The sequence below is a fragment of the Aspergillus foveolatus genome (assembly GCF_047715535.1).
Source record: "Aspergillus foveolatus strain CBS 279.81 unplaced genomic scaffold BDW70scaffold_2, whole genome shotgun sequence".
In the NCBI taxonomy this organism is placed as follows: Eukaryota; Fungi; Ascomycota; class Eurotiomycetes; order Eurotiales; family Aspergillaceae; genus Aspergillus; species Aspergillus foveolatus.
The window spans coordinates 1,019,087-1,035,371 of NW_027396066.1; the positions used below are offsets into that span (position 1 = coordinate 1,019,087).

At 51.1% G+C, this 16,285-nt stretch overlaps 6 protein-coding genes and 1 non-coding gene across 7 annotated transcripts; 4 read left to right on the top strand and 3 right to left on the bottom strand.

Moving 5' to 3' along the window:
* On the bottom strand, window positions 1-1,903 carry zrfD (putative plasma membrane zinc ion transporter). The gene is made up of 4 exons (XM_073735221.1): window positions 1,601-1,903; window positions 520-1,548; window positions 374-473; window positions 1-327 (listed from the first exon to the last, which is right to left on the bottom strand). The coding sequence occupies exons 1-4, from the start codon at window positions 1,851-1,853 to the stop codon at window positions 69-71; spliced, it is 1,641 nt and encodes a 546-aa protein (XP_073600840.1). The 5' UTR covers window positions 1,854-1,903; the 3' UTR covers window positions 1-68.
* A 245-nt stretch (window positions 1,904-2,148) lies between these two features.
* Window positions 2,149-3,106, bottom strand: BDW70DRAFT_127131 (putative DUF814 domain protein). Its single transcript, XM_073735222.1, has 4 exons — window positions 3,026-3,106; window positions 2,935-2,975; window positions 2,689-2,815; window positions 2,149-2,633 (listed from the first exon to the last, which is right to left on the bottom strand). Exons 1-4 carry the CDS (start codon window positions 3,096-3,098, stop codon window positions 2,233-2,235), a joined length of 642 nt encoding a protein of 213 aa, XP_073600841.1. The 5' UTR covers window positions 3,099-3,106; the 3' UTR covers window positions 2,149-2,232.
* Window positions 3,107-3,272: 166 nt separating this feature from the next.
* Window positions 3,273-4,683, top strand: BDW70DRAFT_127132 (uncharacterized protein). The gene has a single exon (XM_073735223.1). The coding sequence runs from the start codon at window positions 3,354-3,356 to the stop codon at window positions 4,596-4,598; it is 1,245 nt and encodes a 414-aa protein (XP_073600842.1). The 5' UTR covers window positions 3,273-3,353; the 3' UTR covers window positions 4,599-4,683.
* A 485-nt stretch (window positions 4,684-5,168) lies between these two features.
* BDW70DRAFT_146933 (Zn(II)2Cys6 transcription factor) lies at window positions 5,169-6,965 on the bottom strand (the record flags this gene model as incomplete). Its single annotated transcript, XM_073738645.1, has 4 exons — window positions 5,169-5,610; window positions 5,665-5,921; window positions 5,995-6,624; window positions 6,693-6,965. The coding sequence occupies 4 exons, from the start codon at window positions 6,963-6,965 to the stop codon at window positions 5,169-5,171; spliced, it is 1,602 nt and encodes a 533-aa protein (XP_073600843.1).
* Window positions 6,966-9,144: 2,179 nt separating this feature from the next.
* BDW70DRAFT_40638 (putative C6 transcription factor) lies at window positions 9,145-11,760 on the top strand. The gene is made up of 5 exons (XM_073743939.1): window positions 9,145-9,775; window positions 9,829-10,194; window positions 10,242-10,576; window positions 10,623-10,973; window positions 11,022-11,760. Exons 1-5 carry the CDS (start codon window positions 9,320-9,322, stop codon window positions 11,620-11,622), a joined length of 2,109 nt encoding a protein of 702 aa, XP_073600844.1. The 5' UTR covers window positions 9,145-9,319; the 3' UTR covers window positions 11,623-11,760.
* A 1,707-nt stretch (window positions 11,761-13,467) lies between these two features.
* Window positions 13,468-13,574, top strand: BDW70DRAFT_t26. The gene has a single exon. It is a non-coding gene; the product is annotated as a tRNA-Met (tRNA).
* A 329-nt stretch (window positions 13,575-13,903) lies between these two features.
* Window positions 13,904-15,908, top strand: BDW70DRAFT_40665 (uncharacterized protein). The gene is made up of 4 exons (XM_073743940.1): window positions 13,904-14,277; window positions 14,415-15,088; window positions 15,148-15,183; window positions 15,241-15,908. Exons 1-4 carry the CDS (start codon window positions 14,209-14,211, stop codon window positions 15,668-15,670), a joined length of 1,209 nt encoding a protein of 402 aa, XP_073600845.1. The 5' UTR covers window positions 13,904-14,208; the 3' UTR covers window positions 15,671-15,908.
* Window positions 15,909-16,285: the final 377 nt, after the last annotated feature.

The window sequence follows — 16,285 nt, forward strand, 5'->3', positions numbered from 1 at the left end:
GTTAGTAGCCAGTCGCCGAACGTGGCGGATTGTCAGACTCGGACAAACCAGCCCCGAGACTCTCCGAACTACGCCCAAGCTCCAACAAGACTCATACAGAATGCCCCCAGAAAGACCAGTGCGCATGCAATTACTCTCCTGCGGCCACGCAGCACCCTCCAGCTCTCGTCACTCAAAAAATCTTCCGACAACAGCTCGATCAACGAGGCGAAGATCAGCAGCCCTGCTGAGATAGCGTTCATTGTGCCCACCAGGAGCAGTCCGACCTCTGAATCGGGGCTATACAGCGAATGCGTTGCGATACCGATCGCTTGGCCGATGGGTGTACTAACTTGCTCAGTAAAAGTAACCATGTAGCGTTGGGGGAACGTACGTGCATCCATAAGCCAGTGACATAAGCCATGGCTGGACGGCCTTGTTAGGCCATTCCAAGCTCGCGATGCGAGAACCGAGCGCGAGGCCTTCAAAGGTTTCTACACTCGTTAGAAAGTTCTATATGAGGAAGAACTGGAAACATACGATGAAAGACAATGGCGATCAAGAGAACCACAAACTCATTCCCCACCGATACACTCAGGGACATGCCGATGAAGACGCTGTGAAACAGAATTCCGACCTCGAGCATAAACACTTGCATGACGTCCTTATTGTACTTCTGCTTCTCCGACAGCTGAAACTCGACCACGCTGCCTTGGCGGTCGGTAAACCGCTTGACTTCGCTGACTTCTGGAAGAGGGCTGGCTTCAGGGGCAGAAGAGATGCGATGTATCCTGTCCGATTCTTCGCCAATGCGGTGGATTGCACGGCTGAAACTGGCAGCTCTGCCGACTAGTGGACCTTTTGGACGTATATGAGGACTTCTATCGCAATCGCAAGATTGTTCGTGGTTGCCACCAGAGAGTTGATCCGTGCCAGCAGTGGCTGCCGACTCTTGATCGGTTTGTTTTAAGACCTTCCGGGTAGCTTGTCGAACGGGACTAAAGACCATCTCAATCAAGGTGACAAGGAATATCCCACCCAGGGAGATGGCTCCCGGCATAGCAGGGTAATCGGTGGTCCAAAAGTTAGACAGACATGGGTCGCCTAGTAAAGTAAAGGCTGTTGGGAGGAGGTGCACAAAGGCTGTAGCAATGAGGACGCCTGTACCGAAATGGCGCACAAAAAAGAGAAAAGCTGGCGGTATACGCAGACGAGAGAAGCGAATAACCAGTATAGGCAGAGCACAAGCGAGAGTCGAAACCCCGAGGATGATGAACAGAGCTCCCACGTGTAGCGAGGTATTGTATTCACTACCATCGACACCGCCTGAAGCGCAGGCCTGCCGCTTAGCATACCTCCGTACCTGCGTAGTACCTTTATCTAGTTCTAGATGTCCAATCGAAGCCATAGTAGTCTGTCGAAAAGGAACAACGATCCTAGTCAACCAGTCAACAAAACCACTGGCGGAAATTAAAAGGGCTGTGGCCAGCACTGAAAGCAGCCATAAGCACCAGCTCTTTATTTGATCAAAAGAAGATCGAGCATGCTCAACTCGATCTTTCGGGCGTCCTGTCGGGTGTTAATGCATTGTCGATAAACCGCAGAATCTTTTTGGACCTACCTGACTGGGTCAGGGACGCCCTCGGGTGCATTTGCCACAACACCTCAAATTCGCGGTTGTGAAGAGACGGTAAGTCTGCGTCGTGCAGACAGTGCTGCATGGTGATGACCCCGATCCCAGCATCTTTAAACTCGCGAACATTGGAGATGCCATTGAGATCCTGACGGGTTGTTAAGTCAGGCGCCAGAAACGGCGGGTTCTGGTTCCAGTCGCAGTGGGGAAGCGTATCATCGGTGCGGGATGGACAATTCATGGTCTTAATCAGTGGAAGGCTGATGTTGCAGTGACACGTTAAGGATTGCAGACCTGTAAGCTGGAGAACATGGCAGCTTCACATGACGTACTGGGTGGCCTCTCACAGAAAGCTCCGCCCGCACTCCGGGGCGCCAAGGCTTTATTCGGGCCGGCCATTCCCGACTCCGCTTAACGACAGTCAAATAGCCAGGCTGGTATTGCCATGATGCCGAGCCGGAACTACGAATATGCGGATTACATTATATATTCTACGACTACCATTGGCCTGATTATACACTCACGTCGCTTTGCAATGCACTTTCACAATGCCAGATCGGGTGAAGTAAGATGTAGTATTGAAAATGGGGTATATTGTATCGCAGTGGTATGGACATCCGTCACATAAAGTCGTCAAGGAAATTCGGATCCCGATCCTGGTTGTTGCTGGCCTCCATGTTCTCCTCCGAAAATAAGTCGTCATATGCATGGTCCTTCTGCCATTTCAACTGCTCCCGCTCCCTCTTCTCCTGCTTCTCCCTGTTCTTCTTCTCCTCGCGGATCTTTCTCTCCTCTCTCTGAAGCATCTTCTTGTACTCCTCCTTCTCCGCTCGCAGATCGGGGAACTTCTCAACCTTCGTCTTATTCAGACGGTTCACGATGGCGTTTTCCCGCTGTGCGACGAAAACCTTCTTAACCAGTTTGTGGTTGTGGAACGATACCTGACCCGTTGCCATGGAGCCATCTTTCATCAGATTCGACCAGGGGGTATAGATGACCGTAATATTATCTTTCTTGTTTCCTGTCCGCCTATTAGAGTTGGGCCAAGCTGGGTCGGAAGTCTGATCGCAGCTGACCTTCGATTGAGTTTGCCTTGGTAAGCTGTGCGCAATCTACCAGGAGCTCTTGCGGGATGTTGTCCCATGATTCGCCATCGCGGAGCCGGACGTAAACGTGTGCGCTCGACAGGTTATCGACGTGGAACTGAAGATGTTAAGCTTGGTTTGGGAGAAATTTTGTGGATATCCCGCGACGAACCCTGCGGGTTGAACCTCTTCGGTTAGCGTCAGCTCAATAACAGATGGCAGATTCAAGAAGTCGTACCAAACATCTTTCTCCAACCCGTATTTAATCAGATCCTCGTCTGTTGGCGATCAGCATAGTCTCGCTGTGGGGTCGGGGAGTTGTGCGTACTCTCGAACTTGTCCTTCCCCATATAAATGTAGGCAGACGGCTGCACCACATTCGACGTAAAATAGTAGACCATGGCGAATGACGTTCTGTGTATTTTGGCAAGTCCAGACTACCTAGAGACGAATTATTCTCCTCTATCGCGGGGAAGAAATATTGATGCCGCTCGGAGCGGAGAAACTTTCGGCAGAGGGCCGTTGTCCTTCCTAATTCGGATTTCTCCTTCCTCCGCCTGGACACCACCCAAACACCTGTCTTAAACTACACGTTGCAAGGGTGATTTTGACGTGAAACAGATCCAGCTCTCTCCACACGACTAAATCAAAGTAAAATGACACCTTCGGACCCCCGCCGCGTTGCCAGCATCATGCTGTCGTGGTACTCGCTCGACCTTGTCTCATGTACCACGCTACAGACTCTATGGGCAGGATATGGACATATCTGCGCAATCACTGCCCGAGCCACCAGCGACAAAGCGGCCAAGCACCTGGACAAGCTTTGCGGAGGAAGATCAGGAACGACGGGGTCTATTTATCATCTGATCCTGAAGCTCATCTCTCCCCCTCGAAAAGGTTCTAGCAATGCAGACGAAGGGCATCTGCGCAAGATGCTCAGCTACGAGGTAGAGCAGTATTTCTATACTCAAGTTGTGCCATTGCTCGGTGACGAGGTTGCTGTCGCCAAATGTCTTGCCTCGACGCGGGACATGGAGGGCCAGAAGGGTGAGGAGGAGTTGAACGGTTCATTGGCCACTATCATGGTTGATCTGCGTCCAAAGTTTCCAGTCGCTGGGGAGAAGAGGGGCGTGCTGAGCGGTGTACAGGTGCATGGGGCGCTAAACTGGCTGGCTGGCTTCCACCGCCGTTCGTGGGAGCTGCTGCTGGGTAGCCTTGACGGATATGTTTTGCCACCGCTTAAAGAAGCCAAGAGGAGACAAAACGGAGAGAAGAGTGTTGGGAGCGGGCTTTGGCTTAACGGTGGGTACACGTACCTTGCGACTCGGCGAAAAGAGTACGCTTCGCTCGTCCAAGATTCTGACTCGGAGTGGTCAAAGACCCTGTGCACCCCCCTTGAAGGCTCCTCACTCTCCGTAGCCGAGATGGTTGCATTGTTTTTGACTCCTTGTGGCAGGCCGTTAGAGTCATACATTCATGGCGATGTGAAGTCCGAGAATCTCTTCACGACAAGTGATGGAGAAGGCGTGGCCTTCTTTGACTTCCAGTACGTCGGGCTAGGGCTGGGAGTATGTGATCTTGCCAAACTGTTTACATGCTCGGTGCCGTTACACATGCTTGTAACCGATGAATATTTACCTGAGCAGCTGGTGATGGGTGACGGCGAGAGGCAACTGCTAGATGCATACCGCACGAGTCTGCTGCGAAGTAAAGAACCAGGATTCTATGAATGGTCCACGTTTAAAAGGCATTGGGAAACTGCCCTGGTTGACTGGTGTCGGTTCCAGGCATCCTGGGGGTTTTGGGGCAACACCGAGTGGCTTGAGGCTCGTGTGCGATCGATCTTGAGCGACCAAGGGTGGAGAGACTGGTTGCGACAGAGCATCGACACCAAGCAATAAGCATATTACAGTGATTTCGAGAGCATAGAGTCCCAAAAGATATCAAGCTCCTCCGCAGATTAGCGGTCCGGGGTCTAGGCAGTCGGCGAAATTTCAGTCAAATAAAAGCCATAAGCGACATTTTTCCATATCGCTCTCCAAATGATACGGAGTAGTCAATCCCTGCCTCTAAATACTAAACTCACGTAAGAGCCAATTAGACCCGAGACAGGAGAGCCGATACTGGGAATATCAAGACTAGAATATTGATAAAAAGGACCCTCGAATCAAGGGCGACGAAGGACCCAGGCTGCCAAATGCCAGCCACCTTTGGCAGCCCTCTTCGATAACGCAGAGGTGCCCCTGCGAGAAGAGGGCATATTTTGAGTTCAGGGTGAGAAGAACTGCCTTCAACTTTTTGCCGTATGACTGCATCTCTGCTGGTGAAGCTACGTTATGATTTCTTTTCAGGGCAATGCAGGTACAGCCTTGGGCACGGAGGGTCCATCCGGGAGAGTCTCATTTCTATTTTGGCAGAATATGGGCAATAATCGAAACGAATACTGCCAGTGTCCGGCTTGCTATACATTGTCATTTCCTTACAACCTCCTGATACATATCGACCATCTGCTGCCTCACAGATTTCGACAGTGGCCAAGTCCGTCCTAGCACATTCAATCCACCTATACTAAGCTGGATCCTCGCCTTGATAGCCTCCTGTTTTTCAGCGCCAACAACAAGGAGCAGTGCTGCGGTGTGCATAATAATGCACATGGCCAGCGCACAGGTGAAGAATGGCGTTCGACGGTGGATGGGGCTCGGGAGGGTTGCGAGACCGGAGAGGAGATCTGCGGCGCGGAGGAGCTTATGGGAGTGGAGGTCGAGGGTTTGAGATGGGCGAAGTTCAGAATCACAATATGATTGTGTGGTTAATGTTGCTGGTAACTGCAACCGCGTACAGGTGGTAGGGGGGTTGGCGTGGAAGGAGGCGAAGCGCATGCCGGAGCGCGGATGGTGGAGGTAGATCAGTGCTCTGACTACGGTTAGTTCTGGTCGCTACCTCTTAGTGAGGGAAGGTTTGACTGACAAGTATAGGATCATTTGGGCTTGGAAGATCATCTCGTCGTGATAGGAGCTGTCGTAGCTTTCGCCGTGCAGGGGCGGGACAACCATAAGTGAAGAGACGAGGTGGGCATCAATGGTCTCGATATGGGACTCTACACCATCTTCCAGTGATCGGTTGAGCTCAAGAACGGCCCCTAGCTTCTGCATGGCGCTGATACGATATGCGAATGTTGAAAAGTCCTGCCCTGATGACCAGTTGTTCTGGAGACTTTCCAGGGTCTGCCCTGATGGTAACACCTATATAGTCTGTATCAATTTTCCGGCCTTTTGTGCCTGGCTAGTTCAACCTTACCTCGTCACTCTTGTACATCTTCTCGTCGCAGGGTAATTGCACGTTAACCGGCTGGTGGTATAACCGGAACGAACTCTGCTCGCACATCGCCGCTAAAAGTCCGTCAACAACATAAAGCTCCCAGTAAGTCCTTCGCCAGCTCTCCTCCAGCACACAATGGCCGTACGAATGCTCACTGGCGAATCGCCGGCGGTTCATGCCAGTCTCCAGCGCAAGGTTGACTGCCGTTTGTATCAATCGATGGGCGCTTTGCTCGTGGCAGTGGCAGTGGTCAGTGATAGCTAGCAGTAGCAACGCCTGAACTTTGAATCCGGCCTCTATCGATTGGTCAGAGGGTGCGTCGAACGCTGCTTGTCGAAATGTCTGCTTGAGGGCTGGGTCTGGATAATAATGAGCACCAATATAGCGCATGACTGAGAGAAGTTGTGGAGGTACTAAGAAGCCCAGCGAGGTGCCCAGTGCCCTCCTGGGCACCATGAACGGATGCGAGGGGTGGAAGTTCTCATAATAAAGCTGGATCATCGGGTCATAAGCCACCTTTGGGGTGACCAGTTCGGACTCAGGAAGGGCAAACGTTTCGTCGAGCGAGAAATCTTGGACGATCGATCCATCATGCGGTTGCAGGAGCGTCTGCGCTGCCTAGCCAACGTCAGCCTGCGTCTCAATACTAGAAAGGGGGGGGGGTTAGGGCTCGGTACCTCTACGCTCAAGTCTGAAGGGAAAGCAGCATCGAGCCAGTCAGGCATGGTGTCGGCGGGGACTGAAAAGACATTCTCGTCTAGCGGTTTAGATAGAGACTTCTTGTCATGGCTCCGCAACCCCCTCCTCGAACGAACATACTGGCATTCAGAACCCGTTGTCCGACAGCGAGTGCAAGCTGGCAAGACGGCATCGCACTTGACATGGCGTTGGCGGCAAGGAAGGCACGCTAATGAAGATGGCCGTGATGAAGAATCGGTGTTGCCAGGCATTTCTTTCTCTTCTTCTCTGTTCTCACTTTTTCTTCTATTTTTCTCTTTTTTGTCTGTCCTCTTCTGAGCGTTGACTCATACGAAGGTGTATAGTAGTCTATATGAATACTAATACCACACAATCTTAAGACCGGCAGAACTAAATCAATAATATTATTAGACCTTACTTCAGCTCCTAGGCGGACCACGCAATCACTCGGCTCATCTCGAGTCGAATTTCAATACTGTAGTCTTCTTGTTCCCGAGATCCCCGAGTCGCCGACCAACCCCCTTCATCCCCGGCCCGTCTCAGCGCACCGGCCGCACGGCACCACTCGCCCTTGGATTCATGGAAGACCTTCCGACGAATCGGGGCCCTGCAGATGGTTGGGTTCGTACCCATCCTTCTGTGAATGTGTGGAAACCCGCCCTGTTTCACGTTCCCCACATAACCTCACTTCCGCACTTGAGCCTCCAAGGGCAGCGAGATGGGCGGTTGCCCGCCTCGATGTTTGCCCTACCTTGAGTCTTAATATCACGTGTCCAGCATCTTACAGGCCCCATAGTTAATGGTCAACGTGGTTTTGCCGCAATCAGGCCATCCTAGAGCGATGATTCCAAGGAAGAACCGGGCCTGACTGCAGGAGAGGACGCTAAGCTGATGACGCTAGGGCCAAGTCAGGTCCCCGCGAGTGGGAACGGCGTATTGTTCGGGGAGCATCCCTCCCCGCGACAGGTAATAAATCCTCATATTAAAGGCCGCCGTGGCGCCCGCCAGCCGCGCGTGATACATCCTAGGTTCCTCATGGAGATGATCTCCCGGGCGCGTGGCCGTTGGTTTTCGGGTAACGTACACTTGTGGCCCAAAGACGGCTTTGTTAGCATAGAACCGACCTTGCCATAAACCCCTTATACTGGTGGTTTATCGCTCCGTCGAATGCAATAAGGCATCAAGGATTCATGCAAAACTCTGCGCCGATAGGTTCAGCTGCGAATGACCCCGAAAATGGTCCCCGGCACCCATCCCGAACACTGGTCCAGTTTCGCCCTCTGGGGCCGAGTGTTTCAATCTCGTCTGCAAGGTGCATGCTTGGGCTAGTGAGGGCTCTTTCTGTAAAGTTCCCAGGGAGTCGAAGAACCTCCACAATAAGCACAGCTTGACAGAGAAAAATGTATAAATATTAATAATATAAATAAGAAAATTTAGGGGGGGGGAGGGAGAAGGAAAGAAAGAAAAGAAAAGAAAAAATAAGGGGGAAAAAAATAAAAATGAGGAGATGGGCTGCCGGGAGCGCTAAGAGTGATATATGCGAAATCCGCAGCATAACAGGACCATCGGTGCAAAAGACAAAGCGATGGCTCTTCAGCATTGCCCTCTTATGTATTCAAAAAACTCAGCCCAGAGAGCGCTCTAGCTTTCTTTCTTAGTTTGGCCCATCTGCTCATTCTAGAGTAGCGGTGTGCCAACTGGAACACCTAGCATAGGCTTAATGTCCAGTCCTATTTCGGTATCCCTGCTGCAACAAGGGATGGACGGTGATCATGCTCTTTGTACGGTTCAACGAATGAAATAATCCAGGGATGGATCACAATGGACTTTTCTTCGGATACCCCGTACCAAGGGAACTCACTTGTAGATGAGGATATGAAAATTTCCTACTGTTTGAGGTTGCGCCATAGTCTTTCGCTCAAGCCAGCCCGTCGACGGGATTGAGTACTGTGTCTCTCTCCTCTTTCAAAGGCTTCAAAGGAAGAACCTAAGCCATACCAGAACTGACCTGCCAAGCTCCCACCAGGATTGACTGCTCACTTCGCGAGAGTGGCTGCTTCTGCATTGTTGCAGTATTGAGAAAGAGGGGTGGAGAATTTCTTGATTTTTGGACAGTCCAACTCGCGAACAGGCATACCAGTTCCTTGGTCATTAGAATCCGGCATTGAACAGCTTCCTATGGGATCTCTTCTGTATAGATCCAGCAGGGAAAAGGCCATATTAAGCAGCAATCGATTGGCTAGTATGGCTATTCTACAGCATTTTGAAGCCAAAAGCAGCATCGACACTACGACACGCCACGAGACGCTACGACACGCCACGACACGCCACGACGCCAGTAAATTATACAACAGACTTTATATCCTCCGTATTCGCGGGGCTTCGCGTACGTCCCAACTTCCTGGCAATAAGAAAAAATAATAGTATTATGTTTGGCTCGGTGGTGCTGTATGCAGAATAATTGTACATGCATGACTAATATTATACACCAACCGGCGACGTCATTTCTCGAACCAGCTCGGCCGCGACTGGGTTCCGCTCCCTCTCTGCTTTCCTGCTGAGATTAGTCTGCTCGCTCCTCCAACCAAGCGACTAAGGGCATTGGATGATGGAGAATGCAAGCATCGACCAAAATCTGATTGATCAACCTCAGCAGCTCGCGACTCCGCTCGACTCCGACCCCGGTTCGCCTTTGCCCGCGAACAGTAACACTGCCGGCGCCCGGTCTCCCAGCAGGCCGAGTACCAGTCCCGCCGCAGCAGAAGCCAGAGTACCCATCCCCAGACTCGGCACTTCCGAGAGGGTTCTCGGCCACACGCGCATTCCCCGCGCCTGCGCAAACTGCCAGAAGAAGAAGACAAAGTGCGATGGCCGGAAGCCAACATGTGGCTTTTGCCTTCGGTCAGGCGCGGCCTGCACGTACACAAAGTCTAAACGCGAAAGCCAACAATTGCAGGTTCAATCCCTAGAGAAGAGGCTGACTGCCTATGAGTCTTTGTTGCGAGAGATTGTCTCCCGAAGCGACCATGACCACCGCCAGGCGATTCACGATGCCATCCGAGTTTGTCTTGCTGGTCGTCCCCGCGCTCGGTATCACGATCTGACTTTAAGCAGAATCACTTCCAGGCGTCCCCCGAGTTCTTCTCGACCCTCCTCTCTGCACAACCGCTCTCCGGGCAGCAGATACCGTCGCCCAGACGCGGACTCTCGTTGAGGCGAATGCATCAAGCATGGCAGTCGAATGAGAAAAGCAGTGCGCTGGTGCTCTGTCAAGAGCCCCTGATCAGAGTTACCTCGATCCGGCATTGGACGTCATTGGTTGATGACGATGTCGCTAGCCATTTGCTCTCCTTTTATTTCACGTGGGAAAATCCCACGTGGCAGCTCATCGACCAGAAGCTATTCGTGCATGATCTAGAACACCGGCGCACGAGATTCTGCTCCTCCTTACTTGTGCATACACTCCTCTTTTTCGGTTGTGTAAGCTTGTCGATGGCTGAAGCCGCTCGGAGGCTAATATTACCCAGAGTTTTTCGTACAACCTTGACCGTATCACCGATCGCCGAGGGGAGAAGGTGCTGGGTGAGAAGCTTTATGGCGCTGTGCAGCGTCTCTGGCTACAAGAGAAAGAAAGCACCGACCTTCCCACGGTCCAGGCCAGCATACTGATCGGCCTTCTTTGCTGCACCTTTGGCATCGACAAACTCGGCACCAGCTATATTATCCACGGAGCCGATTTGAGCACGAGGTATAATATTGATAAGAGTGACTGCCCATACTTTTCCTGCGATAGTGACGACAGTCCAACTACGATCTCGAACTCTCAGAAGCTGGTCTCCTGGGCTATCTTCGATATCCAAGCGTATGAGTGCCTCTTTGTTGTATATGTGTCCGCTAACTCATTGTAGATTAGCGTGCCAGGTATACAGAAAGAGTTCTTCTTGCAAGGGACCTCCAGCTATCAGGTTCTCACCAGAAGAGGCTGAAATGTTAGATGAAGGGGCTGGATGGCGTCCCTATCCGTTCGAGACGTCAGCCATGCAACCATTCTTTTATACGGCCGCGATGGTAAGGAGCGACCTGGTCACGATAGTCCACGACATCGCCCGGTTTGCTCTCAAATTTCCTGGTTCAGCCTTAAGCAAGGAGGACTGTGACTATGGGAATGGCTTGTACCAGCGGCTTCTTAACTGGAAAACGATGTTGCCATGGAGCGTGCTCCCTAAGCATAACAGAACACCGCACATTATATGCTTACAGTAAGTCGATATCTCTGCCAGGGAAAACGAAACACTGACATCGCCTAGTCTGTACTACCAGGCGACAATTGTGTCTCTATGTGAGATCTTCCTCTTGAATGCAGATTCGACCTCGACTCTATCCCATCTTTCCTTCGACCCTTCGCAGGTCAAATCCCAAGCTTTGGACGTCGTCGGCTCCCTCATCCTCTTCTACAAATCCACACACGGATACAAATCCATTCCTATCGTCATGCTCCACTACTTCTGCGTGGCTGGGGTCCATGCCGTCTCAAAGCTCCACCCAAGCGAGCCCAAATGGGGTGTCGTCCTCGAAGGCTCAGTCCTCGGCCTCTGGCACATGAGCCTAGGCTGGGGCCGTCTCAGCAAAGCGTTCTTACGCATCATCGACTTGGCTCTGAAAGCCAGGCGTCTCGACCGTTCCTTTATCCCGCCCAGGGTATCAGCTATCTGTGACCAGCTCAATGGGAGCCTCTGGACGGGTTCGGATACTGTGTCCCTTGCTGCCGATTATATGGTACATCATGATCCGGCAGTCCTGGGTCAAACATCCAGCGAGGGGTCTAGGCTTAAGGCGCATGCTTTGCAGGAGCTCCTGGTGGTGATGGAGGGCCTCACCGTCTCTCCGAGTGCGCCTGCTGCTGGATGAGCCGCGGATGCAGTTACGGGTCCAGCACGCTCGCCGACTTGAACGTCTGTAAACCCTTTGTATATATTTTCTTCTCTTGTGGGTTCCTTTGAGGTTCAGGCGAACTAGAGGTCCCAGCATGCCCTTCCTCGGCCAGACTCTGATTGCACGTCCCCTGGTGCAGAACCAAAGGGGAGACGGGTAGTTTGGCTAGGGTATTCTTCGTGGAGCCCCTGGTGCCCTGGATTGACACAAACTGGGTGCATTGAACGGAGATCCTAGAAGTACTGAGCACAATGCTCAGAATCTCTAGTTCGACAAGACTATGCACTTGGGTGCTATTGTGCAGAATGCTCCGGGCCGGGGAAGGTCGGGTAACAGAGGCAGAATGCTATGTAAGATCTGGTCTGCATATTCTCCCTTGTGAGAGTTTAGTGGAGCTCATATTTCAGACTCATACCCACGGCGTTGAAATAACGCTCCGTGGAGGTAGAGCTCGAGTAGGCCATGCCGGACATGGAATACTAGATTATACAGTTCTATTGCAAAATCCTCCGTACAGCAGGCCACAACACCAAAATATTTAGAACATCTTTGCCTCCTCTACATTCCTCAAGGCCAGGATCGAGCGCATGGACTGTTTCTTTGAGCCTAGCCCAGGCATGTTCAATAGGGTTAAGATCAGGCAAGTACGGCGGCCACTGGAGTACTGGAATTGCGTTGTCACTTAACCAATTCTTGACTAGATGAGATGCGTGTATAGGAGCATTATCTTGCATGAATTTAAGACCTGGCTCCCAAATAGTAGACAGCGCCTCCTTCAGAATAGCAAGATATAAGCATCCAGAGTAGCCATTATATTTGAGGTCGGGTCCCGCTCTAAAAAAGATAATATCAGAACAAGAACTACCCCAAATTACTCCCCAAATTATCACAGAGATTCCTTTGCCTTTCATGTATGGACTGATATTCTCCTTTTTCCATGTTTCACCTTGATAGTTAAGGCAAAAGCACCCAACATTTTCTTCTCCCTTTGCCAATCTCAATGCTATATTCATTACTGAATATTATTGCCTGCCAGCGAGCCATATCCCAGTCTTGGTGCTCGAGAGCCTATTTAGGGCGTACTTGGGCATGTTCCTCGAGTAGCTGAGGCCTCTCCTTGGCCCTCCAGTGCCCGTATCCTGATTCTTTGAGCATTCAAAGGATTGTACTATTGTAGACGTTGAATTGGGTTTGGAGGCGGATATCCCCATATGTAATAAACAGATTGATTTCAATTAAACATAGTATTAAAGCCCTACCTCTGGCACTTATTTTTCTGGGTCTGCCAGCTCGAGATCTTGATTCGTTGTCATATTATGTGGGATTCTGTTCCAGTGTATACTAAATCGTGGAACGTGCGATTCCAAGTTGGTCAGATATTTTTGGTATAGACCCACCTGCTAAGTTCATAGCACAAATATGACCCCTAGTATTTGGGCTCAGCTCATTTGCGCGTGGTCTATTTGTATTGACAGGTGCCAGGAGCCTGCGTGGCGTCAACATTTTCAATTTGAGGATTGTAATGTTGTTTACGCATGACGCGTTGACGCGATTTTGTACGGAGACTTTCGCACGTGACTATATATATATATACATGCGTACATACCTCTTAAAGGACCCATCGCAGGTCTAAACAAGTAATTCAACATAATGACATTGGTGACCATTCGTATACTGAGGCTGATCCCAGAGAAACTTGCTTACCACTTAGATAGAATTACAATAGGGTAAGTAACATATATAACTCAGAACTGCAAGGGTGCTAGGTGTATGATATGGTTTAAGTTTATAAGATAAAATAAAAGGGTCTATTCTCAACAAGTTTCCATAGTCTAGTGGTTAGGACGGCGGTCTCATACTAAGTATGACAGCCCCCATCTAAAGGGGTTGGAAATCCGCAAGCACGAGTTCGATTCTCGTTGGAAGCACTTCTATTTTTCTGGTCTCAATTTGCTTTACTTCTTTTTTGTCTCTATTCGACTTTATTTAACGATATTTGCGTCTTCGCTAGACATATTTGTACTTTTCAGATATATATTATATTGAATGATCTCCTGGCGTCCCCCAATCTTGTTTTACAGTTAAACCTCACCAATGCCCTTCATGTCCTAAATTTTCTCAACAGCCCAATGTCGTTTCCCCTTCCAGAAGCACCATCACCCAGCGGAGTCCAGTATCTAGTGTCGTACGAGTGCCAGAGATCCTATTATAAAACCTAAATATTCCTCGCAACACACAGTTGTGGTAGCGGGCCCTGGTCACGTTGTTGGATTTAATTCGGGAATTGCCGTTCCCGATCGGCCCATCTAACTCGCAGGGGCCCACCTGAAGCCTGAATTGCTTTTAGCATCCGACGTCGCACCTTGAGCCTTGGGGATACGCGAATACGACATCCTTAAACCCTACCACATCTTATGTGCAAACACTATTGGCGAGCTGCAGTGCCAATTAACATATGACCTTATAGAATTTCTCTGCGTCCAATAATTGCGCTGGCAACCGCGATCTTTTGTGATTTGGACCTCGTCGGTCCGATGATAAATCATTCGCTGTTCACGCCGAATGCCCTCACGTCGCAGCCATACAAAATCTCGGAGAGGTTGTTTTCAATGTAAGCGGAGACATGTCAAGGTCTGTGCAGTTTGATTTTCTGTCTTGATTTCTACATCTGCGCGGTGGACTACATACCAGGTCTGCTCCACGTCGTGTCTTAAAAGTTGTCCACATCGGATTAAACTGGGCTGAGCTTCGCTGACAACCAGGTATAGTGCGACGAGGAGCTTCCTAGATGTAGTTTGTGCAGGAAGCGAGGCCTAGATTGCGACTACCCCCAGTCCGGGGACGCAGATGGCCAGCTTCCTCTCACTCCACAAGGCTCCAATCTACATAATGACACACTTATTAGCTCCGACGGCTGGTCCGCACAGACGCGGATGCTAGAAATGAAACTCTTCCATCATTATACAATCGAAGCCTCATTCACGCTGCGGCAAGATGTCCTAGAGGCCAGCCACTTCCAAGTGGCCGTCCCGCGCCTCGCAACATCAAATCCCTTCTTGCTGGACATCCTGCTCGCATTTTCAGCCTTGCACCTGGCGTTCCTCGAGCAAGGCGACAGCAAATGGCTGGAGATTGCACTCAAGTACCAGAGTCGTGCATGCTCGGCCTTTAGTCGGGTGCTGGCCGATCTTGCGCCCGAGACTCTGGGGCCGGCGTTCATTTGTTCGATCTTCATCATGCTCTGTGCATTTGCGTACCCGTGTGTGTCGCAGAACCGGGATACGTTCGATCCGCTTCTGCAAGTGCTGGAAATCAACCGACTGCTTACCGGGTGCGCGTTCCTCTTCGAGCAGCTAGACAGCGTAGAGCAGCCAGAAGAGATCAAGGCGTGGTTTATCTATAAACGGAGAGTGGTGCTTTTGAAACAGGGGCAGGTAGAGGAGTGAGTCCTGCTTCAAACACTGTACTGCACCTGACCGGCTTTGCTGACAATACGTGCAGCGCACAGGAAGACCCTGGCCTAGAGCAGTTACAACGGTAAGCTCGTATCATCCTAGAACCCTACAATTCGCGACAAAGTTCTAAACCGCACAGGGACTTGCTCAAGTCACTCGATCGTCTCCGCAGCTCAATAGACTCGACAGAGTCCCCCCACAAAACGATATACCTCAGCACCTGGGACACGCTCCAAGAAATGGTCAAGGAGTGGCCGCGCGGGAGGAATCAAGGCGGAATTCTGGCGTTCCCGATTCACATCAGCAAGGAATTCATGGCGCGACTGCAGGAGGGAGACTGGATAGCGCGGATTCTATTCTTGCACTACGGCGTTGGGATGCATCTTCTTAGTAATAAGTGGTACGTGGGAACCTGGGGCCGCCGCCTGGTTGCGACGGTGCTTGGGCCACAGGAGGAGGTACCCGAGGTTTGGCAGGATACGGTCCAGTGGGCGAGGCAGGCGGTTGCCTATACGGTGCCATATGACGGGGAGAGACAAAAGGAGAAGAGCGAGATGGGGTTACGGTAACGAGGACGGTTTGTTGTACGTAATGGCTGTACACTCTGAGAACTACGAGTACAGAGTAGACTGCGCTATGCGGGGGGATCTACAGTGACCCCGACCCGTGACCCTCAGAATGACAGGTCGAGTCTGTCGGGTTCGAATCTTGACCACCTGGCGCTGACAGGGCAACGGGTAGTGATGCTGATGGTGGTCTTATCTGCCTTGCAGCAGGAACCCAGATCTCGTATCGGCGGTCGTCAAGATTGGAGACGGTCACGCAGCGACTCCAGTGCTAGTTTCGCGGCCTTATCAACCACTCACATTGTCGCTGGCCCTTTGCTTATCAATGTCCACGAGCGTCTGTCGGAGTCTTCGAGGCGATGCAGATTAATTCTCCAAAATGGTCGTCTTTCGTTCCAGTCTTTTCTGTATCCTTCTTCCTTATCCGGCCTGTCACCTCGCAAGACCGATAGAAGACGAGGCTGTCCAGTAAAGGGCGATGCAACTGCAGGGGTATGACGGCAACGCCCAGGATGTGGAGAAACAGGTACGAACGGGCACAACATCAGCCTCGCGCGGCTGTTACTGTTACTTTAATGCCCGCTTTATTTGGAGACCAAAGCAATGCTAATACTAAGC